Source organism: Artibeus jamaicensis, unplaced genomic scaffold (assembly GCF_021234435.1).
Source record: "Artibeus jamaicensis isolate MK-2021 breed Jamaican fruit bat unplaced genomic scaffold, CSHL_Jam_final contig_797, whole genome shotgun sequence".
Lineage (NCBI taxonomy): Eukaryota > Metazoa > Chordata > Mammalia > Chiroptera > Phyllostomidae > Artibeus > Artibeus jamaicensis.
This window is the reverse complement of record NW_026521977.1, coordinates 5,138,836-5,159,443: the sequence shown is the minus strand read 5'-3', so window position 1 is coordinate 5,159,443 and position 20,608 is coordinate 5,138,836. Positions and strand designations below refer to the sequence as shown.

At 41.8% G+C, this 20,608-nt stretch overlaps 1 protein-coding gene across 1 annotated transcript in view; it reads right to left on the bottom strand.

Moving 5' to 3' along the window:
- Window positions 1–20,608, bottom strand: part of SPON1 (spondin 1) — a 271,874-nt gene that overhangs the window by 181,241 nt on the left and 70,025 nt on the right. The window contains exon 3 of the mRNA XM_053673014.1: window positions 16,530–16,663. Within this exon, the coding sequence (XP_053528989.1) occupies window positions 16,530–16,663 (134 nt within the window). The remainder of the gene's footprint in view (window positions 1–16,529; window positions 16,664–20,608) is intronic.

Sequence of the window (20,608 nt, the reverse complement as noted above, 5' to 3'; positions counted from 1 at the left end):
GAGAGGGGAGGTGACCTGAGTGGGTAAGATGCACTGACAGACAGCTGTGTACAAGCGTCTCTCCCATTTACCTCTCTAGTCAGAGAACCATTGAGTCCCAGAAAAGACAATCCTTGCAAGAATTCAGCCTCATGAAAGATCTGCACTGTAGCAGATCAAAAGCTTGGGCTATAGAGTTAGTCTGTCTGGGGTTTAACTCCACTTATGATGTTATGCACGTTGTGCCTCAGTTTCTTCTCTGTAAAGTGGGTTAGTATCTTCATTATAGAGTTGATGGCAGAGTATTAATAGCTAATAATAATTAGCTATTATTTTACTGTTATTAAAAAAATAGAGGAATACTCAGCTGAATGCTCAAGGAAGGAATGTTTTGGCAAAGGAAAGGCTAAAGAATAGAAAGAAAGTAAAAAAAAAAAGTCACATTTATTGAGTGTCACTGCCGTCCCAACCCCACTCCTTCCTGCTCCACCATCAGGATCCACATGCAGGTCTTCAAATGTTCCTTGCTCTCTCTGGGCCAAGGACACGCCCACCCACTGCCTCTTCTGCTCTCTGTCCCCAACTGCTTTCTGTCTCCTTGTTTCTGTGTGCTCTGCGGCCCTGCTGCAGCGCCCCAGACCAGGCTGGGGGCCTGCCCACCCCAGCCCTGTGCTCTTCCCAGGGTGGCCTCTTTCACACCACGTAGTTGCTGCCCATTGTCTGGTTTTCCTACTGTTCGGGGCATTCCTGGGAGGCTGTGCCCTGCTCAGCTCTGCATTCTTGGCCTCTGGCATGGTGCCTGGTATGGAACAGCGGTGCAAATGAACTCAGCCCAGCCTCTCGGGCCTGCTGAGTCCTTGCCTGTCTTCTCCATTGAACCCAGAGCCTTCTCCCCAACATGTAAGCCCCAGCTGCTGAGAGGAAGAAGCCAGGAAGACACGGAAACAAGAAAGGAGAGACAAAGATGCAAATGCAGCTCTTCTCTTTTCCCTTTCACTCTCTCTTTGAGCTGAGTCTTTTGAACATGAAACCATTTCCACCCTAAAGAAAACTTAGAAGACAGTACAAAGAATTTTTTTTCCCTGAAGCATTTGCGAGTAAGTGGTTGACATGATATCTGGTCACCTTGAGTACTTTATTATACATGTCCTATAAACAAGGGCATTCTCCTGAGGAACCATGATACAACTGTCAGATTTAGGAAATTAACATTAATACATCTAATCCTCAAACCCTATTGAAATTTTGCCGGTTATTCCTTTATAGCCAAGAGGTCTAGTTTAGAATCACAGTGTCACACTTAGATTTTATGTTTCTTTAGTCTCCTTCAATCTAAAATAGCCCCTCAGTCTTTCCTGGACTTTTATGACTTTGACACTTCCGGAGATTACATGTCAGTAACTCTGTAAAATATTTGAGCTCGTCTGATGTTTCTTCAGGACGCGATTTAAGTTATGTGTCTTTAGTAGGAACACCACAGAAATGATGCCATGTTTTCTCACTGTGTCCTATCAGGTGGCGCAGGATGTAAATTTAGATTTGTCCTGTTACCGCGTCAGCCAGACGTCCCCACTCGAAAGTTCCTGTTTTTCTTTCTGCAATTAGTCAGTATTTTGAGCACAGGTATTTTGAGATTATACATTTGGCTCTTTATCAAACTCTCTTACATTCTTTCATTCATTCACTTCTTTAATTGGCATATGTATTTATTTATATCAGATGACCGCTAGCTTTCCATTTTATTTAATAGGCATAATCTATTCCTCTTACAACTCTGTAGGAACTTAGAGCCCAGGTATATTTGTGCTTGGTCTCCCTCTTGTCTTGATGTTATATTTACATTTTTATTTTACCAGGTTTTGATTTTCTAAAAATTTAACATGACTATTTTGTTTTATGTTTTTCTTATGCTAATTGGCAAGGAGCAAGCAAGCGAAAGGAAAGTAGACCCAGCGAGACTGAAATGTAATAGTTTCTGCAGTTTGAAAAACCTGGTTTAAAATTGTACAGTTTTTGCCCTAAGTACTAGTAATTGGAATTCACTCCTGGGGGCTAACCACTTCTTTTGTCTTAGGAAACATCTATACGACGATCTTCATTTTATTGCAGATGTGAAGCAATAACAACATCAACAACAAAACTATGATAATAAGCCGTCTTGTAAAGAGCATATTCTGTGCCAGACACTTTCTAAACACATTGCATGCATATATTAACTCACTGCACCCGCACGGCAGCCCTGTGAGGTAGGTACTATTATCATCCTTATTTTCCAGGGTAGCATTGGAGGTGCTGGGAGTTTAGAATGACTTGCCCAATGTCATCAGTGGGTGGTGCAGCCAGAATTCAATCACAGGCTGCCTGACCTGTGAATCTACCTTTGTAACTATAATGCTAAAAAAACTAGTCTAGAGGAGAATTGGGTCTGAAATTTGGGACAACTGGGACTCACACAGGGGCATTCTTCGGGAGAAGTAAGCTGGCTCCTGAGGTCAGGCTGAGAGCCCGATACCCACCGTGTGTGAGAGGAAGGAACCCCCAAGGATGAGCTTAGGTTTCCGGGCCCTGAGAACAGCCAAACCTATAAGCCAGTTATGTAGGTCCTCTGTGTTAAAGTTCCCACCTGGCACTCCCCAAGCTTTCATCAACATCTGATCAACCATCGTTGCTTGACCCTAGCTGTGGTGTGGGATATTGAAGGACAGGCTCCAAGCACGAAGCGAAGGTCGGGGAGCTACTGCTTGAGGACAGACGCGTAGTCTAGACCCAGGTGGATGGCTGGGGTGGCGAGCAACAGCCAGGAGTTTCCATGCAATAATTCCCTAAAGATTCCCCAGGATTCTTGAGCATTTACCCTGGCAGAAGCCTGGTCTTTCTATTGTTAAGAAAAAGTTAGTTCCAGGTTAATATTCTAGAAATAATACTTTCCATTTAAAGAGACTGAGGGGGGCACCCTTTGAGGTTTCAGACTTGGCTCTCAGAGTGCACATCCTCAGTTCTGTTCAGACCTGTTTTTTCTAGCACTAGCTGGATTGGGCTGTGGATCGTTCTTCTACCAAACCACGGCTTCAGACTGAAATCCAAAATATCTGCCCAATTTTTCCTTGGGGTAGATTCTTCTTTAGCATAGCACGTATCAGAGTTGTTGACTGAGGGAGAAGGCAAGGTGAGTCTTCTGCCTCAATGTACAAAGAGACAAATACAAAGATAAACAATAAGTGTGTTACTGCACCTAGTCTTCCCACCACAGAGTCACTATTGAAGAGGTGCTGAGGGCCACCATCAAACACAGGACAGATGGTAAAAAGTAAAAGCCAAGGGAGACCACTGACATCCAAACACAAAAAGGCAAGGGCAGAGAAATCAGATCCGGGCAGTGGGTTTACCTAGCAACCCAGCCGCTGTAATGGAAGATTCCCTCCAAGTAACGTGGACTGGAAGAGCGGGGCCTGTTCAAGTGCATTCTGACTCATCAGATTTCTACCCAGAGCCACACATGTGTTTAATTTTATACATTGAGACCAATCTGCACACTGTGAGCATGCACTAACCCAGCTGCCGGAGCCACAGACGCATGGTAGCTATGTAAACGGGAGTGGGAGACCTGGAAGCCATTCCCTGGGCTCTGTTGGCTCCTGATGGTTTCCTGATTCCACAGCCACAAGACAGACTTGGCCCTGTGACTTCCATCTGGGGTTGGGAGCCAGTCACCCATCGCTGACCACTCCCTGAGTTTTCCTGTACGCTAGTCAGCTGAGACCGTTGTTCGGAGTCTGGGTGTAATGATCACAAAACAGCCTCTGACTTCAGGAGAGGAAAAACGGAGTTTTGGATCAAGTACGGAGATGATAGCTAACCAGTCCTGCACCCAGAATTGCAATTACAGCATTTCTGATGTCATCGTTAATCATGCCGATTTATGTTTTGAAAGGAAACCAAATGATGAATATAATGATTATTTCTGTTTCTGCTTCCCCCTTTCTCCTCAAAAATTGGCAATAGCACTAAAGTCAAATTAAACATCTGTTTGAAAAATAAGCTAGAGTGTTGATGACAGCTGCCCTAAACTTACAAATTTTCCACAGCTGTCAAACTCTAAATTAACAATGATTTTCATTTATGAGTAGCATAGAACTGAGATATAATGAAGCTTTTTCTCCTCTGTTTTTTTCCAGCGTCCAGGAGCTATTATATGTGAAATCTTAGGGAAATGCCCAAGGGAAAATGTAGCTGAAATCAACCTGCAATAATTCATCACGGAAGGCAAGGGGGACATTCTTCTCATGTAATCTCATTTATTTATTGGCTTTCGGTTGGGTATTCTCTGTGGTAAGCAGGCTGGCAGGGAGGCAGGTAACTCAGAGACAATTCTTTGATTACAGATTGAAAGTGGACGGCAATGGAGCCGTGAGCACCTGTGGAGGAAACACCTTCTCCTACACTGCTGAGCACCCGCGGCTCATCTTTCCGGCATCGTTTGGGTGGGACTCAGCACATGCTTCTTCCAGATGACGTAACACGTGCCAAGGATGTGACTTTGTGACACTGTGGTCACATACTGGGTATAAAAACCTAACCGGACCATTTTGGTGACTGGATAAATTATGCTAACTTGTCTCACACTTACTTCGTGACCCTGAAAGACAAAGTAGGTGTGGAACCATTTCTTTTCTTTTAATTATTTTTTTAATTTTAATTGTTGTTCCAGTACAGTTTTCTGCCCTTTACCCCCATCCCAACCCATCGCCACCAGCCCTCCTCATCTCCTTCCTGTCTTCACACCCCCCTTGTTACTGTCCATGTGTCTGCTATACTAGTGGAACCATTTCTTTGTCTTTCTCTGGCCTTGTTGCAGAGTCATCACTGTCCCTCCTGGGAGTGGGGAAGGCCCAGGGGTGGGGCACCATGTCTATTGCATGATACATTCTCTGGTTAAAACAATACATGGACTGCAAGGTTAATGTAGGCATGATACCACCTGGTAGTTTTTCACTGTTGCTCAAATGTCTCTATTTTTATCCTTTGACCATTTCATGTCAAAAATGTCCACCGGAATAAATTGTGTTATATACATGTAATGGAGTATTATTCAGATCTATAAAGGAATGAAGTACCGTACATGCTACAACATAGGTGAACCTAAAAAACATCACCTACGTGAAAAAATCTCTTGCTGGATGCAAAAGATCATATATTGTGGGATTCCATTTATAGGAAATATCAGGAATAGGTAAATCCATCGAGACGGAATGAAGATCGGTGGTTGCTAAGGGCTGGGGGCAGAGAAAAATGAGGAGAATTTACTGCTCCGTGAGTAAACAGCTTTATGCTGAAGCAATGGAAATGTTCTGGAACCAGGTAGAGGTGGCGCTTGCACAACACTGTGAATGGACTAAAATGCTGCTGAATTGATGACTTTAAATGTTTAATGTTAGGTCATGTGAATTTAATCTCAATTTTAAAAAATTGTCTACAAGGTCCAAACATTTTGTTTTGATTCCACAGTGACTAGGGAAGGGAATAGATTGGCAACTCCTGCTCCATCCGTGGGAGAGGACCGAGACTGGTCTCGCTGCTAGGGCCCTGGGCACGGGTGCACAGCTGGGGTGGGCCATGTACTCACGCATGCCCACCATGCGTGAGTCAACCAGGGGCTGTAGTCAGCCCCTGACCCCTCCCAGTGTTGGCACCATCCACAGAGCAGGGCTATAGTGTTTCCACCTGAGCTTCGGTTCACTGCGGTGCCTGGAGTGCCTCTGCAGCCCTTCCTTCTGGTTGAATTCTGGGCAGCTTCCTCCCCTGGGAGCTGGATCCAGCCCCTGGGACTCCAGCTGCTGAGTGAAACTCTGCTGCCATTGGTCAGCTCTCCTGGAACCCCTGGCATCTGGACTCTACCTGTTGCAGGGTAGGTCTTAGGGCATCTAAGTCTTCCTGAACCAAGAACATGTTGCCCTCTTAGACACGACCTTGGTCTTTCCCAATGCTCTCTCAAGAACCAGCCACTTCAACTGGCTGGGTTTTTTTTCCACCCTGTTTGCTGTAGGGTCCTTGTTTCCTCCCCTGGTTCGCATTGCTGAGATTCTAGATGACCTCAAGGGAAAGCAGCCTTGAGTTACAATAAAGGAGTCTGTGGTTCTTCTCATTACTTAATGCTGGGAAACTTGTGGGGTAAGCTGCACCCCAGCCACATCAGATCTCCTGAGGCTGCCAGCTTGCTCTAAATCACACACAGTCCTCTCACGTGGCTTGTCTGTGTTATTTCCTTCCCAGAGAAAAAGAGCTGGTGAGCTCTATGAAGCGACAAAGTGTTGGGTGCTAGCTAATTCCTCAGTACTCATCTTCTCTCCCTACTAATAAGCCTTTCTCTCTCTTTTGTTTCAGAAGCCATCAATTTTATTTTAAATTAAAGAATAATCTATACAAGCCCTGGCTGGTGCAGCTCAGTGGATTGAGTGCTGGCCTGCAAACCAAAGGGCCGCTGTGTTCAATTTCCAGTCATGGCACGTGTCTGGGTTGCAGGCCAGGTCCCCGGTTTGGGGCACGCAAGAGGCAACCACACATTGATGTTTCTCTCCCCCTTTTCCCCTCTCTCTAAAAAAGATAAGTAAATAAAATCTTTTAAAAATGACCTATATAAGAAAGTACGCAAATTATCAGTGTACAGTTTCATGAGTTTTCACAGGGAAACACTACCCTCACGACAAGCACTACGCTACTAGTGCTCCAGAAACCCCCCTGGTGTCTTTCCCCTTCCAGATGTTGAAGGTCATTATCTGACTTTTAGCACCACAGACTTTTTTCTTGCATTTGAACTTTATATACACAGAATCTTAAATAGCATGCACTCTTTTTAAAGTATATTTTATTGATTTTGCTGTTACACTTGTCCCAATTTTTCCCCCTTTGTCCCTTTACCTCCAGCATACCCTTCCCCCCCTTAGTTTTTGTTCATGGGTCATGTATATAAGTTCTGTAGCTTCTCCCTTTCCTATACTATTCTCAACATCCCCCATTTGGAGGGTTATCAGCTGGGAGGGGGAAGGGGGGAAAAGGGAGAAATGATGCAGGGATCAGGAAACATCATTGGTAAGCCTTTCCCTTGCCAGATCTGTGGGTTTGTTTTCCACTTTCTAAATGGTAAATGACATATAGTTTCCTTGCTCAGAGAAAAATATCTCCCCCTACAGGCAGACTTCTACCCCTACAGGCAGGTTTATAGGAGGGGCTAAGCCCTCACAGGCCAACTGAGACAGAAGGTGAGGGTGAGGGGTGGGGTTGGTCAAGCTCAGTCAGTGTAGTTTAGTGGCAACTAGTTAACAACAAGGGGTTTGAAGTTAGGCAGAAGTGAGTTTAAGACTCAGTTCTATCATGTAACAGTTACATGACAACTGTAACTACATTGTAATTGCTTTATTACCCTGAATATAAACTCTGTAAACCTCAGTGTTCTCATCAACAAAATTGGAATAATATACAGAAGACCTATAAGCTTTTATAAGCACGGAGATAAGGCATGCAATGCATAGTGCTGGTAATAAATGTAAACTACTTACACTGTTACTCATACTAATTGATACACCGGGCACCTCTCTATGCCTCTTCTCATCCTGCCACACACCTCTGACTCCAGCCACTGTTGCGCTGTGACCAGCTCTGCCCGCTGTAAGTGGATGATGCACATCATATCCTCCTGGTATACCTCTTGCTTTCTGTACCACGGCTTCTTTGATACTGTAGTATGTGTTCAGAATCTGATGAGCACTCACATACGTGCGCCCCAGAAGCTCAGGGAAGTTAATGCTTGTGCCTGCCCCTTTGAAATGGAGGATGGAAGCCAATGGCTAATGGCTTCCCCCTGCATCTCTGGGCACATGATCCTGAGACACATATCATAAGCCTTCTCAAAAGTTTTCAGCCGAATCAAGCACCACTTGCCTACAAGTCAGTAACACATGAGTGAATCACACATGCTCCCCCCACCCTGACACAACACACAGGCCCCCATTCCTTACCTCCTGCTTGCTGGGATCACTTCCCAAACAAGCTACCTGCATACAAGCCTTTGTCTCAGCTGGGCTTTGGGGAGAACCTGGGCCAGATATTAGCAGTCACTGAGTTCCTAGTACTGGGAGATGCATAAGAGCAGGAGTCAGTATGCTTTTTCTAGAAAGAGCCAGAGAAGAAGTGTTTTAAGCTTTGTAGGCCATAAGGTCTCTGTTGCAACTTTTCAGGAAAGCAGCCCTAAACAATACATACGTAAATGAGCATGGCTGTGTTCCAATAAAACTTTATTTACAAAAACAATCAATGGGTTGAATTTAGATTATCAGTTGTAGTTTGCCAACCCATGCATTAGAGCCACAAAGAGAAATAAAATTGATCCCTTCCTCCATGAAGCTCATAGTCTCGTGTGGGGTGGGGAAGTGCCTAGAAATGAGACTCCAACATGGCTGGAATAAGTCATAAATGACCTTGGACACCATGCTAAGGAATTTTAACTTTTTCTCTGGCAATGAGGAACAGTAAATCAATTCTCATATCTTGTGGCAACTGCAGCTGGGAATAGACTATTACACTGGCAAGAAGCGGATTCCTCCTTTTTTGACATTTATGCAAAGCCCAGTTCTACCCGAGGGCTGCCTCCTCTGCTCTCCTCCAGTGTTCTGAGTGATAGCCAACCCCCCATCCCCTCCCTATTGAATCAGCAGAGCAAAGGGGCCTAATCCGATAGGCTAATCTGATAGCCTGGAAGCCAGATGTGTTTCAGAATTCAGAAGAGTTTCAGATTTCAGAAAGCAATAAAGTGAAAATTCCATATATTTTGTAATATCCCCATTAGGGCCCGAGGGAGCATCAAATACATTAATATTTACACTAAAACATTATAAATGACTTCAAGTCAGTTCAGGGCTGGTTTGGGCCTTAAATGAGTTAAGGTAACTATTTTGTATTTTAGAGGTGTTTGGATTTCAGAATTGTAGACTCTGGACTTGAATTCTTTTGTTGTATTTCACTCCTAGACTGTGATGTCCTCAAGGCCAGTGTCTGAGTCTTCAGTACCTACACACAGCAGGCACACAATGAGTGTTCCCAAGAGTGAGCAGACAAGAGTGGCTGGAGAACTGTGTTCAAGGAGGGACTCAGTGGAAGAAGAGGCTGATCAGGGACCCTGGTAAAGGACACCAGGAGACTTCAATGCCCTGATGGGGATTCTGGACTTAATCTGAAGGTGATGGAAGCCCTCATTTAAGTTGTTAGGTAACTGGAGTAACTCAGCAGCACATGCAGGTCAGCAGCACATGGCATCAGTCTTATGCCAGAGTGAGGAAGGTGCTGGGGTAAGGACTGAGGAGGTTCCTGCCACAGGGAGGCAAGAAGTGTCTACAAATAAGGCAGTGAATGCAAAGCAAGTGACAGAAGAGACAGATTGGCAACTACTGATGTTGGGGGAGAGGGCTAAGTTGGAGTTGAACCTGACCCAGTGGCGCCAATTGAAGACAGCAGAATGCAGTATTATAATCACCGACTGCAGAGCCCAGATGCTTCTGTTTAAATCCCAGCTCTGTCACCGTGCGACCTGGGGCAAGTCACTTAACCACTATGTGTCTTAACCTTTCCTTTTGTATTGACTTCCTAGAGTTGCTGTGAAAATTAAATAAGTATTTGTAATGGACCTAGAACAGGGCTTGGCTCTTGGCTATTATTACTACCTCTAGCCAACCACGGTTTCATAAAGTCGAATTCCCCAAATGATTCACCAAGTGACTGGTCTCCTCAGTATAGGATGACATCTCAGACCCTCCTGGGAAGTGGCAAATGGGTGTAAGAAATCTAGTAATAATGAACATGAATGAGGGACCCATGGATTGAGCCAAGAAGGGGCGGGATTGAAGGTGGAAGATGGGCGTGGGTAGGGCGGGGAAAGTGGTGGTGGGAAAATGGAGACAATTGTATTCGAACATCAATAAAAAAAGGAAAAAAAGAAATCCAGTAGTAAGAGTATGTAATAAAGACAATAAATGTACGGAAAAAGAGCATCACTTCAGAAGACAGGACTTCCCTCTGGTAGGGTATTGTAAATATTCATGAGGGCTTTTCCTTTCAATCAGTTGCAACTTTGTTACAGTGGTTTTTAGCATTCTTGTGGCACTGTAGCGTGCCAGGGAAACTTTAAGTGCTGGGTCATTCATTTGGAGGGAGGAGGATATAAGGAGCGCTGCCTGGAAAGCTTGTAATTTAGAAATGTTCAAGTCTTTGCATCTAATGGAAATGGTGTCAGGTTTGTGCCAAAAGGAAAGTCGTAATTGCTGTGTGCTTCCCTTCCCAACCCTCCTGGGCAAAAGAATACAACCATCCAGCTTCAGAGCTGTCATCTCCAGACACTGAGCAGACTCTGCCGCTGATTCTACCACGCTGTCATCTCCCAGGAACGTTACCCGAACACCGCAACAACAAGCACTCCTTTTTGCAAGTGAGGACTGCAGCAAAGTTGGCATCTCCCTTTCATCTGTCCTGAACTTCGCTGCCAGATTTCAGTGTCCTTACTAACTTTTTTTAAATGAAACTTCCTCCAGCATGTCAGTGTACTGTTTAATAACCACTAATGGCTCCCTTGGTCCTCTGGAATCAAGTTCAAGCTCTTCATCTTGACACTGGAGGACCTCCACGATTGACCAATGGACTCTGGCCCCCACAGACCTTTTTAATCTCACTAAGTCTGCCTTTTAGTGTCTCCCAAGGCTGCCGTCTTTATTCTTACCTCAAAGCTCTCACTTCGGTTTTCACTCTGTCCACCTTCTTCACCTGGAATAACCTCTTCCCTTCTGTCCATTTTATCCCTTCTATCCAAACCCTATTTCAGCTTCTAAGATATAAACTAACCTTTCCAAGAAGCTCTGGTGCTCCCATTATTTTGATCCTCACTCATCTCCTTTCTGACTAACCATGCTTAATTTGTCCCCTGTTCATGTCTGCCTTGGATTTGCTAACTTTTGCATACATATGTTTTTTAAGGATTTTACTTATTTATTTTTAGAGAGACAGGAAGGAAGGAAGAAAGAAAGGGAGAAAAACATCAACGTGCAAGACGAATATAGATTGGCTGCCTCTCGCATGCCACCAACTAGGACCTGGCCCACAACCCAGGCATGTGCCCTGACTGGGAATTGAACTGACAACCCCTTCAGTTTGCCAGCCAGCCCTCAATCCACTGAGCCACACCAGCCAGGACTGCATACATATTTTTATTTAGCACAATAGACTGAAAGTCTTGAAAGTCAGTATCAGTGCTGATGTGCTTTGGGCACATGGCAGGTGCACAAGGAATACTGGTTGCTTGGTTGCTTTCTCAACCACCTTCCACTTGAAAAAAGATGGAAACCTTTTCAGTTAGATAAAGGGTCTTTCTCAACTCAACTACAGATATCGATTTGAAATCTGTACTTCCTGTTTTACTCAGAAGTGAAATATAATGGTAGTCCTATTAAAATCAGATAATAAGCATGACTACCACTATTTAATATTCTACTACAGGGATAGATAAGCAACTAATGCATGAAAAAAAATAAAAGGTATATATTTATTTATTATATCCCCAAAGAATGGAAGAACAACTCATTAGAAATATCAAGAGGATTTGGCAATGTCCAGATTTAAATTCTAGGTACATGAGTCAATAGGTTTTCTAAATGCAAGCAATCAAGGATTAGAAAGTAAAATAGGGGGAAAAAGCCCATTCAAAATAGCAATAAAACTGTAAAATACCTATGGGGGAAAAAAACCTCATAAAAATGTGCAATTTAAATGAAGAAATATTACATTACTTTGCTGAAGGACATAAAATACCAAATAAATAGGGGATAGTCCATGTTTCTGACTTGCAAAACATATTGTAGGATGCTGACTCTTCTCACATTAAACTATTAATGCAATGCAATACCATTTAAAATCTCAATGTAAGTTTTTATTAGACACAACAAACTTACTCCGCAATTTGTCTGGAATTATGAATCTGCTCAAATGGACATTTTGCATGAACATTTTGAAATATAAGATTAATGAGTGATGACTTGCTATCAAAACATAAAATAAAATTATGCTACTAAATGTTGTGGGTCTCACACAGGAATAAAAAAATCAACAGAATGGAACAGACCTGTATGGAAATTTTATATTAGACAAAGTAGCATGCCAAGCAATCAGGGAAAGGACAAACTATGCAATAAATGAATATGAGACAACTAACGAGTCATTTTGAGAAAAGAGAGATAGACTTTGATTTCCCATCTGTGCTGATGTCTTTGGCTTGCTCCTCCAAAGACCTTTGCCATCCTTTGACACCCTGGTCTTTGCCCGAGAGGGGAATCTATATGGACTATATAAATCTCCCTGGGCTTCATCTTCTTGGGAGTTGGGGCCAGGCCGAAGGGGCCAACTGGCAGGAAGTCAGAGGACAGGAGCGGGGTGGGAGCCTCTGTGACTTCAGGCTATTTGTTTCCCTCAACCAAAAGTCTCAGCTCCTGAGATAGGGTGGTCTCCTCTGCTCTGCCCTCTCTTTCCCCACCTTTTGCTCCTCAGCTCTGGTTGGTGAAAGCTCCTCTCCCTGTTGTTGTGGTCACATCATTGTAGACAGGCCCTTTGTTAAACCGACCTTTTGGCAACCTCATTTTGAGCTTGCCCTCTTGTTTCTATTGGACTTATTTGAAGCATATCATTCACAAAATTAAGACCTAAATTTATTTTTAAATTTATAAACATATTAAAACTATGGAAATATATTTATAATTTTGGATGTGGGAAGATACTTTTTAAAATAGACACAAATCAAACTTCAAAAATGAAGGTGTGGATATATGTGACTGAAATCATAATTTCAATTTTCTGGAATATTAGATACCTATAAGCAAAGTTAGAGAAAGGTGGAAAGAAATATTTAAAATGTATAACAAAGTATTGTTTCCTGGAACATATAAAAATCTATTTTAAGTGCTATGTATAAAATATTTTTTGCACATAAAATATTTTATATAATTATATATTTAACTACTTTAAAATCAATTTTGAAAAGTGGTATCATTAGGAAAACAAATAAGAACATGAATAGGCATAGGAAATAGAAATGCAACATATGTGTAAAGATTCTTACTATTACTGGTAATCAGAAAAATGCAAATTGATATGAGATACTGTTTTTAACTGTCAGGTGGGCAGAACTTGGAAGATCAATAATATCAAGAGTTGTTGGGTGAGTAAGGAAACAGGCTCTCTCGTTCATAAAGAAAATGTTTAAGGTGGCATAGTTTGGGGGGCAAAATCTGGCGATGTCTATTAAAATTATAAATGTGTACCCATTAGATCCCATTTCTTGCCATTTACCAGGGATAAAAACTTGCATATTTGCCCAAAGAGGCATGTACAAAGAATGCTCATCGTAATATTACTTGTAACAGTAAAAAACTGGAAAACAATCTAAATGCCCTCCACCAACTATGGAGTAATGAGCACATTTCTATCATAGGCTGTGTGCAACCATTTTTCAGAACTGGTTGGTCTCTGCGTCCTGACCCGGAAATCTCTGACACGTTTTAGTAAAGACCCATTCAAGTTCAATACACCCATTCAAGTTCAATACACCCATTCGAGTTCAATACACCCATTCAAATTCAATACGCCCATTCAGTTCAGTGCGTCATGCAGACCATGACACCCTTTGTGTAAATTTAAATCCCCACAAAAATGAAACTGTGTTATTTTATGTTTATTTACATGCATGCAAACATACAGATAAATCTAAAGAATAAACACCAAATTGATATCTTTGCTACTGTTGGGTAGGAAACTCTGAGACTCACTGGGGGCAATGTCAGGGATTTTTTTTTTTTTCACTCTTTCTGCATTCTGTATTTCACTATTTTCTATGGTGTTGAAATTCTACAGTGTGAACGTATTTACATCTTACCTATAAAATTATTATTTCTTTAGGGAATAGTTGAAGCTTGTATTTCATTCCTTCAAAAGAAACCAGGAAAAGGGAGCGCATGGGGGTTTTAGAGTTACATGGATGTGTGACTTCAAGAAACTTGTCTAATTCTCAGAGACCTGACTCTTCCTCTGTAAAACGGGGTAACTGTTGTGAAGATTAATTTAGATAAAGCCTGAGAGAAGAGCAGCTGAGTTCCTGGTACACAGAAAGAACTTGTTGACCTTTTCTTCTCCTCCATTTGGCCCATGAGAACCAAGGGCCAAAAACATGCCTCAGTTGCCTGTATATCCTGGATGCCTGTGCAAATAGAAGCTCTGTTACATTTGGTGAAAGAAGAAGTGAATGCACAGGCCACGTTGGTTAACTGTTAATAAATAAACATATGTTCACATGTGTTCATTGTTAATGCATAAACAAGAGACGCTGTTCTCACTTCCTCCAGGGAGATCAAAAGCTTCTGGTTTGTGAGAACAAGAAGTCGAAGAAAATCAGAGAACTAGGCCAGAGAGATAAAAGTTTTGGAAGTGGGAAGACTCATCACATAGGTCTGATGTTTTCCAACTTTCTCTTCAGGCTCCAGGCTCTGTGGAGAGACAGGGCCACCATCGGTACAAGAAACCCAAACCAAGATGCCATGTTCAGGTTGAGACATTGGATATACTCTTGAACAATGGCCAGGCTGCATAGGACAATAGATATCTGACCCCAACCTTTGCAACAACTGGCCTGGGAAGCCAAAGCACAACCTCCGTAGCTATCAGCCCTGAACATCTAGGACCTGGTCAATGCCAGCCAACTTCTCGAATCTTTGTCCCCACCGCCTCCTCTATTTTTAATTCAGGACCAACCAGAGAAACCCAAACACACTCTACAAACTAACTGCATAAGGTGCTTCACTTCTGCTTAGCCACCTTCCGCTTCCCCATGCAAACCACCTCCAAACAGCAGGTAGCTGCAGTCTTCTCCCTTTTTCACTGTAAAGCTTTTCAGCTCCTCTGCCTGCCTTTGAGTCTCTGCCAAATGCTAGTGATGGCAGCCGACTCCCTTGATATACACCAAGCTCTGAATAAATAGTCTCTGCTTGTTCTCCTTCCAGTGTTTTTGTTTATTCCCAGAAGGTCTTTTCCCACATTTCAACTAGATACTAGATGCATGTTATATATTGGGCTTATATATAAAATATTTCATCTAAAAATTCTACTGCTAAAATTTTTAAAACAAATCTCCAATGTAAATTAATGCCAAGAGCTAAAGTTCTCAAGGAATCTGAACTAAAAGAGAAACAAATTATGCCCAGACAGATAGCAGCCAAAGGCAGGGCTGAGTCTGGACAGGGGACAGAGGTTCCCAAAGATTTCCGTGAGCTTTTTTCCACAAGTCAGGTACAACTGAGTCCAGAAGCTTCAGGGATTGGAGTGCATAGGTAAAATGCTTCCTTATTAGGCTCTCCTCGGGGCTGGGCTGGAGTTAACTACAGTTGTAATCCTGTAGAAAGGTCTACCTGTCAGAGGTACAGACAAGTGAACCAAATACATGAATAAGGCCTTGCGTAATTAAAAGAAGAGGAAGGTTGTTGGGAAGGTCCCAGCCCCTACCTCCATGAGAAAATGACTTCTCGGACACTGGACTTGGAGCCCTGCTCACCTAACCACGACTGTTTGCCTGTCTGAAATCCTAAAATTCTCACCATTACCCTACACAGTCTATAATCTATTTTAAATGTATTCCTATGTTTCCCAAACTGGTGAATGTCAGTAGATGTCTCAGTAGAAAAGGAATGTTGCAGTCAAATAAGTTTGGGAAATGGTGGGTAAAACCAGGCCAAACATTTCATATTAGTAGGAGTTTGTAAAACCATCAGTATGCTAACATATGTTGTGAATCTGCAAGAAGAGGCTAGAGTACACAGCATTTTCCAAACTTGTTTAACCACAGAGTTGATTTCCTGCCCACCTATTTATATCTATCTCCCTGAACATCACTCTATGGCATACAATTTTGGAGACGCAGTTTTGAGATAATGCTACTTTTCAGAGAAAAACTATTAGCTGGTTAATACCTCTTACCATCTAGTGTAACTCACCAAAAGGAAAATTAGGGGCCCCCTTAGGAAAGGCACAAGGGGGCAATTTTGATGGGAGGAGAAAAAAAATAGGACCATAAAGGAGAGCCAGAGGCTAATGGAGGTTACAACTGGGTCTCAAGTCAACCTGGTGCGGATTAAGGATATTAGATATCCCATTCCAGATGGAGAAAGTCAAAGATTATTCTCACCTGGTTTGTAATTTCTCTTAACTAGCCACAGTATCATTATCTCCAGGCAGATAGAAAGTGGCCAGGAGAATTACTGTACTAGATGAAAATCCAGATTCAGGAGAATGATTCTTATATAGCACTTTACCAATAATGGCCCAAGTCCCGTTTTTGAGTTGAGATAACTGAGGGTGGAGAAATTATGCAGTTTGCCTGATGCCCCAGCAAAGCCATTTCCTTTCTGCAACACCATGATGTCTTCGATGGACCCCAGGGAAGGGGAATGAAGTGTTAAATGCATTCCATGCTCACTTACTTTAGAATGACACAGCCCGATCCTGCTGGCGGTGCTATCCAGAACACTTGGATGCGCGTCCTCCTCCTTGGGGTGCTTTCCGTGACCGCGACAGGGCAGTTACTCATAAACTGGGTTTCTTCTTCATCTATGATCTACGGAAAACCAGCAACACAAACACATTAAAATGTGCTTCACTTTGGGAAGGCTCTTAAGATTCCAAGTTGACACTTTCTTAATTTTATTTTTAAGCCTGTCATTTTGTGTTAGCAACTCTAGGTCCCCAGATACCAGAATAGTGCCTGGGATAGAGTCCCAGCCAATGCTTGTTGAATTAACATGCTGACGAGCTTCTGGCGTCTGTCCTGGGCTCTCTGGGACCAGGATCTTGGGTCAACACTTTGAGGAACAGACTACTAGGTGAAGATCTTGCTCATTTCACTAAAATGAGGCATGTCCCACCTCAGGGAAGGAAGAGGAGAATGGGGAACGGAACATCCAAAGCAAACACTCTCTATATACCATAGTTAGAATTTAAACGCAGCTACAGTTTTATAGCTCAAAAACAAAATATTAGAAGAAAACGCCCCTTTGGAGAAGTATCTCAAAGTACGTGAAGTTCCCCAGTTTCAGAGCACAGCTTACTTATGCAATCTCTACGTTCTTAATGTGTGCATTCTAGTAGCGTTCTCCCATGTTAACCATCAAGGTTTCCTACGGCCCTGCCAAAAAGCTGGTAGCCATTCCCATTCCCCAAAGCTGCTTTCAGCATTTCTGCTGCTTGCATCTGGGTCTGCTGCCAGCACTTGCCTATTCATCTATTAGAACCATAGACTATGGATCTTTGGGGGAATCATCTAAATCCAATCGGTCTTAAGTGCCAAGTCCAGTTGATTGGTAGCAGCTATGTCAGGAGTACTGTTAATAGATTAATGGATAACATTTATTGAGTGTTTAGTACATGCCAAGCACTAAACTGTTTATCTGAATTACTCATTTAATCTTCAGATATAACCTGAGAGAGATCATTATAGCCATATTGTATTTCTTTTCTTTTTTATTGTTGTGCAATTACAGTTGTCCCCATTTCCCCCCACCCCATCACTTTCCCCCACCCTACCTCCTCCCACCTCCCACAGTCAGTTCTCCTCCCCACCATTGTCTTTGTCCATGGGTCCTTTACACCTGTTCTTTGACGACCCTTCTCCTTCTTTGCTTTGTCATCCCCCTGTCCCCTCCCCTCTGGTTACTGTCAATTTAATCTTTATTTCCATGTCTCTGGTTATATTTTGCTCGCTTGTTTGTTTAGTTAGTTATTTTCTTTTTTTAAAAAAATTCCTCTTCTTTTTTAGCACAGCAGTTAAAAAAATTAAGTCGCCCAAACTCATTAGTTCATCTTATGTTTTCATCACTGGACAAAACAAAGGCGATCATCTATTACAGTTTGTTTTTCTCTGTTTTCTTGATCCTACTCCCATTTCCCTCCTCTGTTCAACACTTACCCCTAAATATTTAATGTATGTTCTTTGGAGTGTGTGTGTATTACTTAGTTGAAGTTATATAGAATTATTTTGTATTTTAATGTTTCTTTCACCTAACCTTATGCTTTCGGGGTATGTCCGTGTTACTATGTGTGAATGTAATTCATTGATTATGTTGCTTGGTATGCATTGCATGCATAGACCATGTACTATCTACCCGCTGTCCCAGCGAGGAGCACTTAGCTGACTTCCAGCTCTTTGCCCCCAGAAGCATTGCTGCAATGAAGATTTTCATGCTGCTCTACTTGTGAACACGCACAAGACCTTCTCAGAATCATAAACCATGTAGTGGGATTGCTGCACTGCTAGGTTGTGGATATAATAATATTAATTTCACTAATTACTGCCAGATTGTGCAGTAGAGTGGTGATGCCTGCTTTTATCCCATTAGCTTTGCATGAGTGTTTCCATTCCCCCACATCCTCACCAGTCTGTGATTGTTGGACTTCCTAATAGTCTCCCATTTGATACATGGACATTAGTATCTTGTTTTAATACTAGGAAATTTGAGCATCTCTTCACAAATTTATCAGGTTTGTTCTTCTGTGAACTGCCTACTTAGAGTCTTTATCAGTGGATTTTCCTGCCTTTTTCTTGCTGATTTGTAGGACTTTCTAGATATGAGTCCTTCATTATTTACAATTATCTTTCTGTTCCTCAGAGGTTCATCTTACCTTTAGAATTCTTTGTTTAATGGAACTCAATTAATTTTCATGTAGCCAAATTCATCAATTTCTCTCCCATGGCTTGCGCTTTTTAAGTTTTGTCTAAAAACTGAGACCTCAAATATTCTCCAGTATTTTTTCCATTAGCTTTATAATTTTACTTTTCACATTTAAGTCTTCAATCCTTTTGGAATTTATTTTTTTAATGTGATGGAGTAGGGGTCAACTCTATTTTCTCCATACTGTAAGCTACTTTAAAATTAATAAACACTTTTAAAGAGCAGTTTTAAGTTTATAGCAAATTTGAGCAGAAATTAGAGTTCCCACATACTTCCTGCCCCCACACATGCACAACACCCTACATTATCAATATCTAGCACCAGCATGGTGCACTTGTTACAATAGGTGAACCTACATTGACACGTCCTTGCCACTCACAGTCCATATTTATTTTAGGCTTTGCTCTAGGAGTTGTACATTCTAATGGTTTTGACAAATGTATAATGACATGTATCTATCATTGTGTCATTGTACACTGAAGTATTGTACTGACCATCACTGCCTTAAAACTCCTCTGGGCTCTACCAGTTCTCCTCTGTCTCCCACCCCCAAACTGGGCAATCATTAATCTTTTAATAGAAGTCACTTATTAGTTCCAGGAGGGGTTTTTTTTTGCCATTTCCTCCAGATTTCCCTATATATTTCATATTGTTTATGAACAACGATAGTTTTATTTCTTCCTTCCCAACCTATGTTCCTTTTACTTTCTTTTGTCTTATTGGATTAGGCAGCATTTCCAGGATGATGTTGATCTCAACAGGAAAGCTTCAAGATCCTTACTAGCAAGGCTGAAATAGCTATATGTTATTCTTTTTTTGGTAAATGTTCTTTATCAAGCTGAGGGAATTCCTCTCTATTCCTGAGAAATTTTAACATGCATGTACATTGGATTTTGTTAAATGCTCCTTCTGCATCCATTGATAAGACGATGTGATTTTTCTTTGTTAGACTGTTGCTGTGATACATTACATTTATTGGCTTTTAAATGTTGAAACAGCTTTGCATATTGGGATAAATCACACTTGGTTGGGTGTACAATTCTTCTTATATGTTGTTGGATTCAATTAGCTAATATTTTCTGAGAACTTTTGCATCTATGTCCATGAGAGGTATGGGTCTGGTTTTCTTGCAAAGCATTTGTTTGGTTTTAGTATTAGGATGAAGCTGGCTTCATAAAATGAGTTAGAAAGTAGATAATTGGTATAATTTCTTCCTTAAACATTTGACAAAATTCACTAGTGAATCCTGGTGCTTTCTGTTTTGTAGGGTTACTAATTATTGATTCAATTTCTTTATTAAATATAGGCTTATTTAGACTGTTTGTTTCTTCTTGTGGGAGTTTTAGCAGATTGTGTTTCTCAAGGAATTTAACAATTTTATCTAGGTTATCAAATATGTGGGCATAGAGTTGTTTGTAATACACCCCTATTATTTTTTATGTCCAGAGACTTTGGGGGGATGTCTTTTCTTTCATTTCCGATATTAGTAATTGTGTTTCTTCTGTGTTTTTTTTCTTAGTGTGAGTAGAGGCTTATGGGTTTTATTTACCTTTTTTTAAAAATATTTTATTTATTTCTCTTTAGAGGGGAAGGGAAGGAGAGAGGGAGAGAAACATCAATGTATGGTTGCCTTTTGTGCGTCCCCTGCTGGGAAGTGGCCTGCAGGGAACTGGTCTGCAACCCAGGCATGTGCCCTGACTGGGAATCGAACTGCGATTGTCTGGTTCACAGGCCCATGCTCAATCCACTGAGCTACACCAGCCAGGGCCTACTTATCTTTTTGGTTTTGTTGATTTTCTCTAGTTGATATCTTGTTTTCAATTTCATTGATTTCT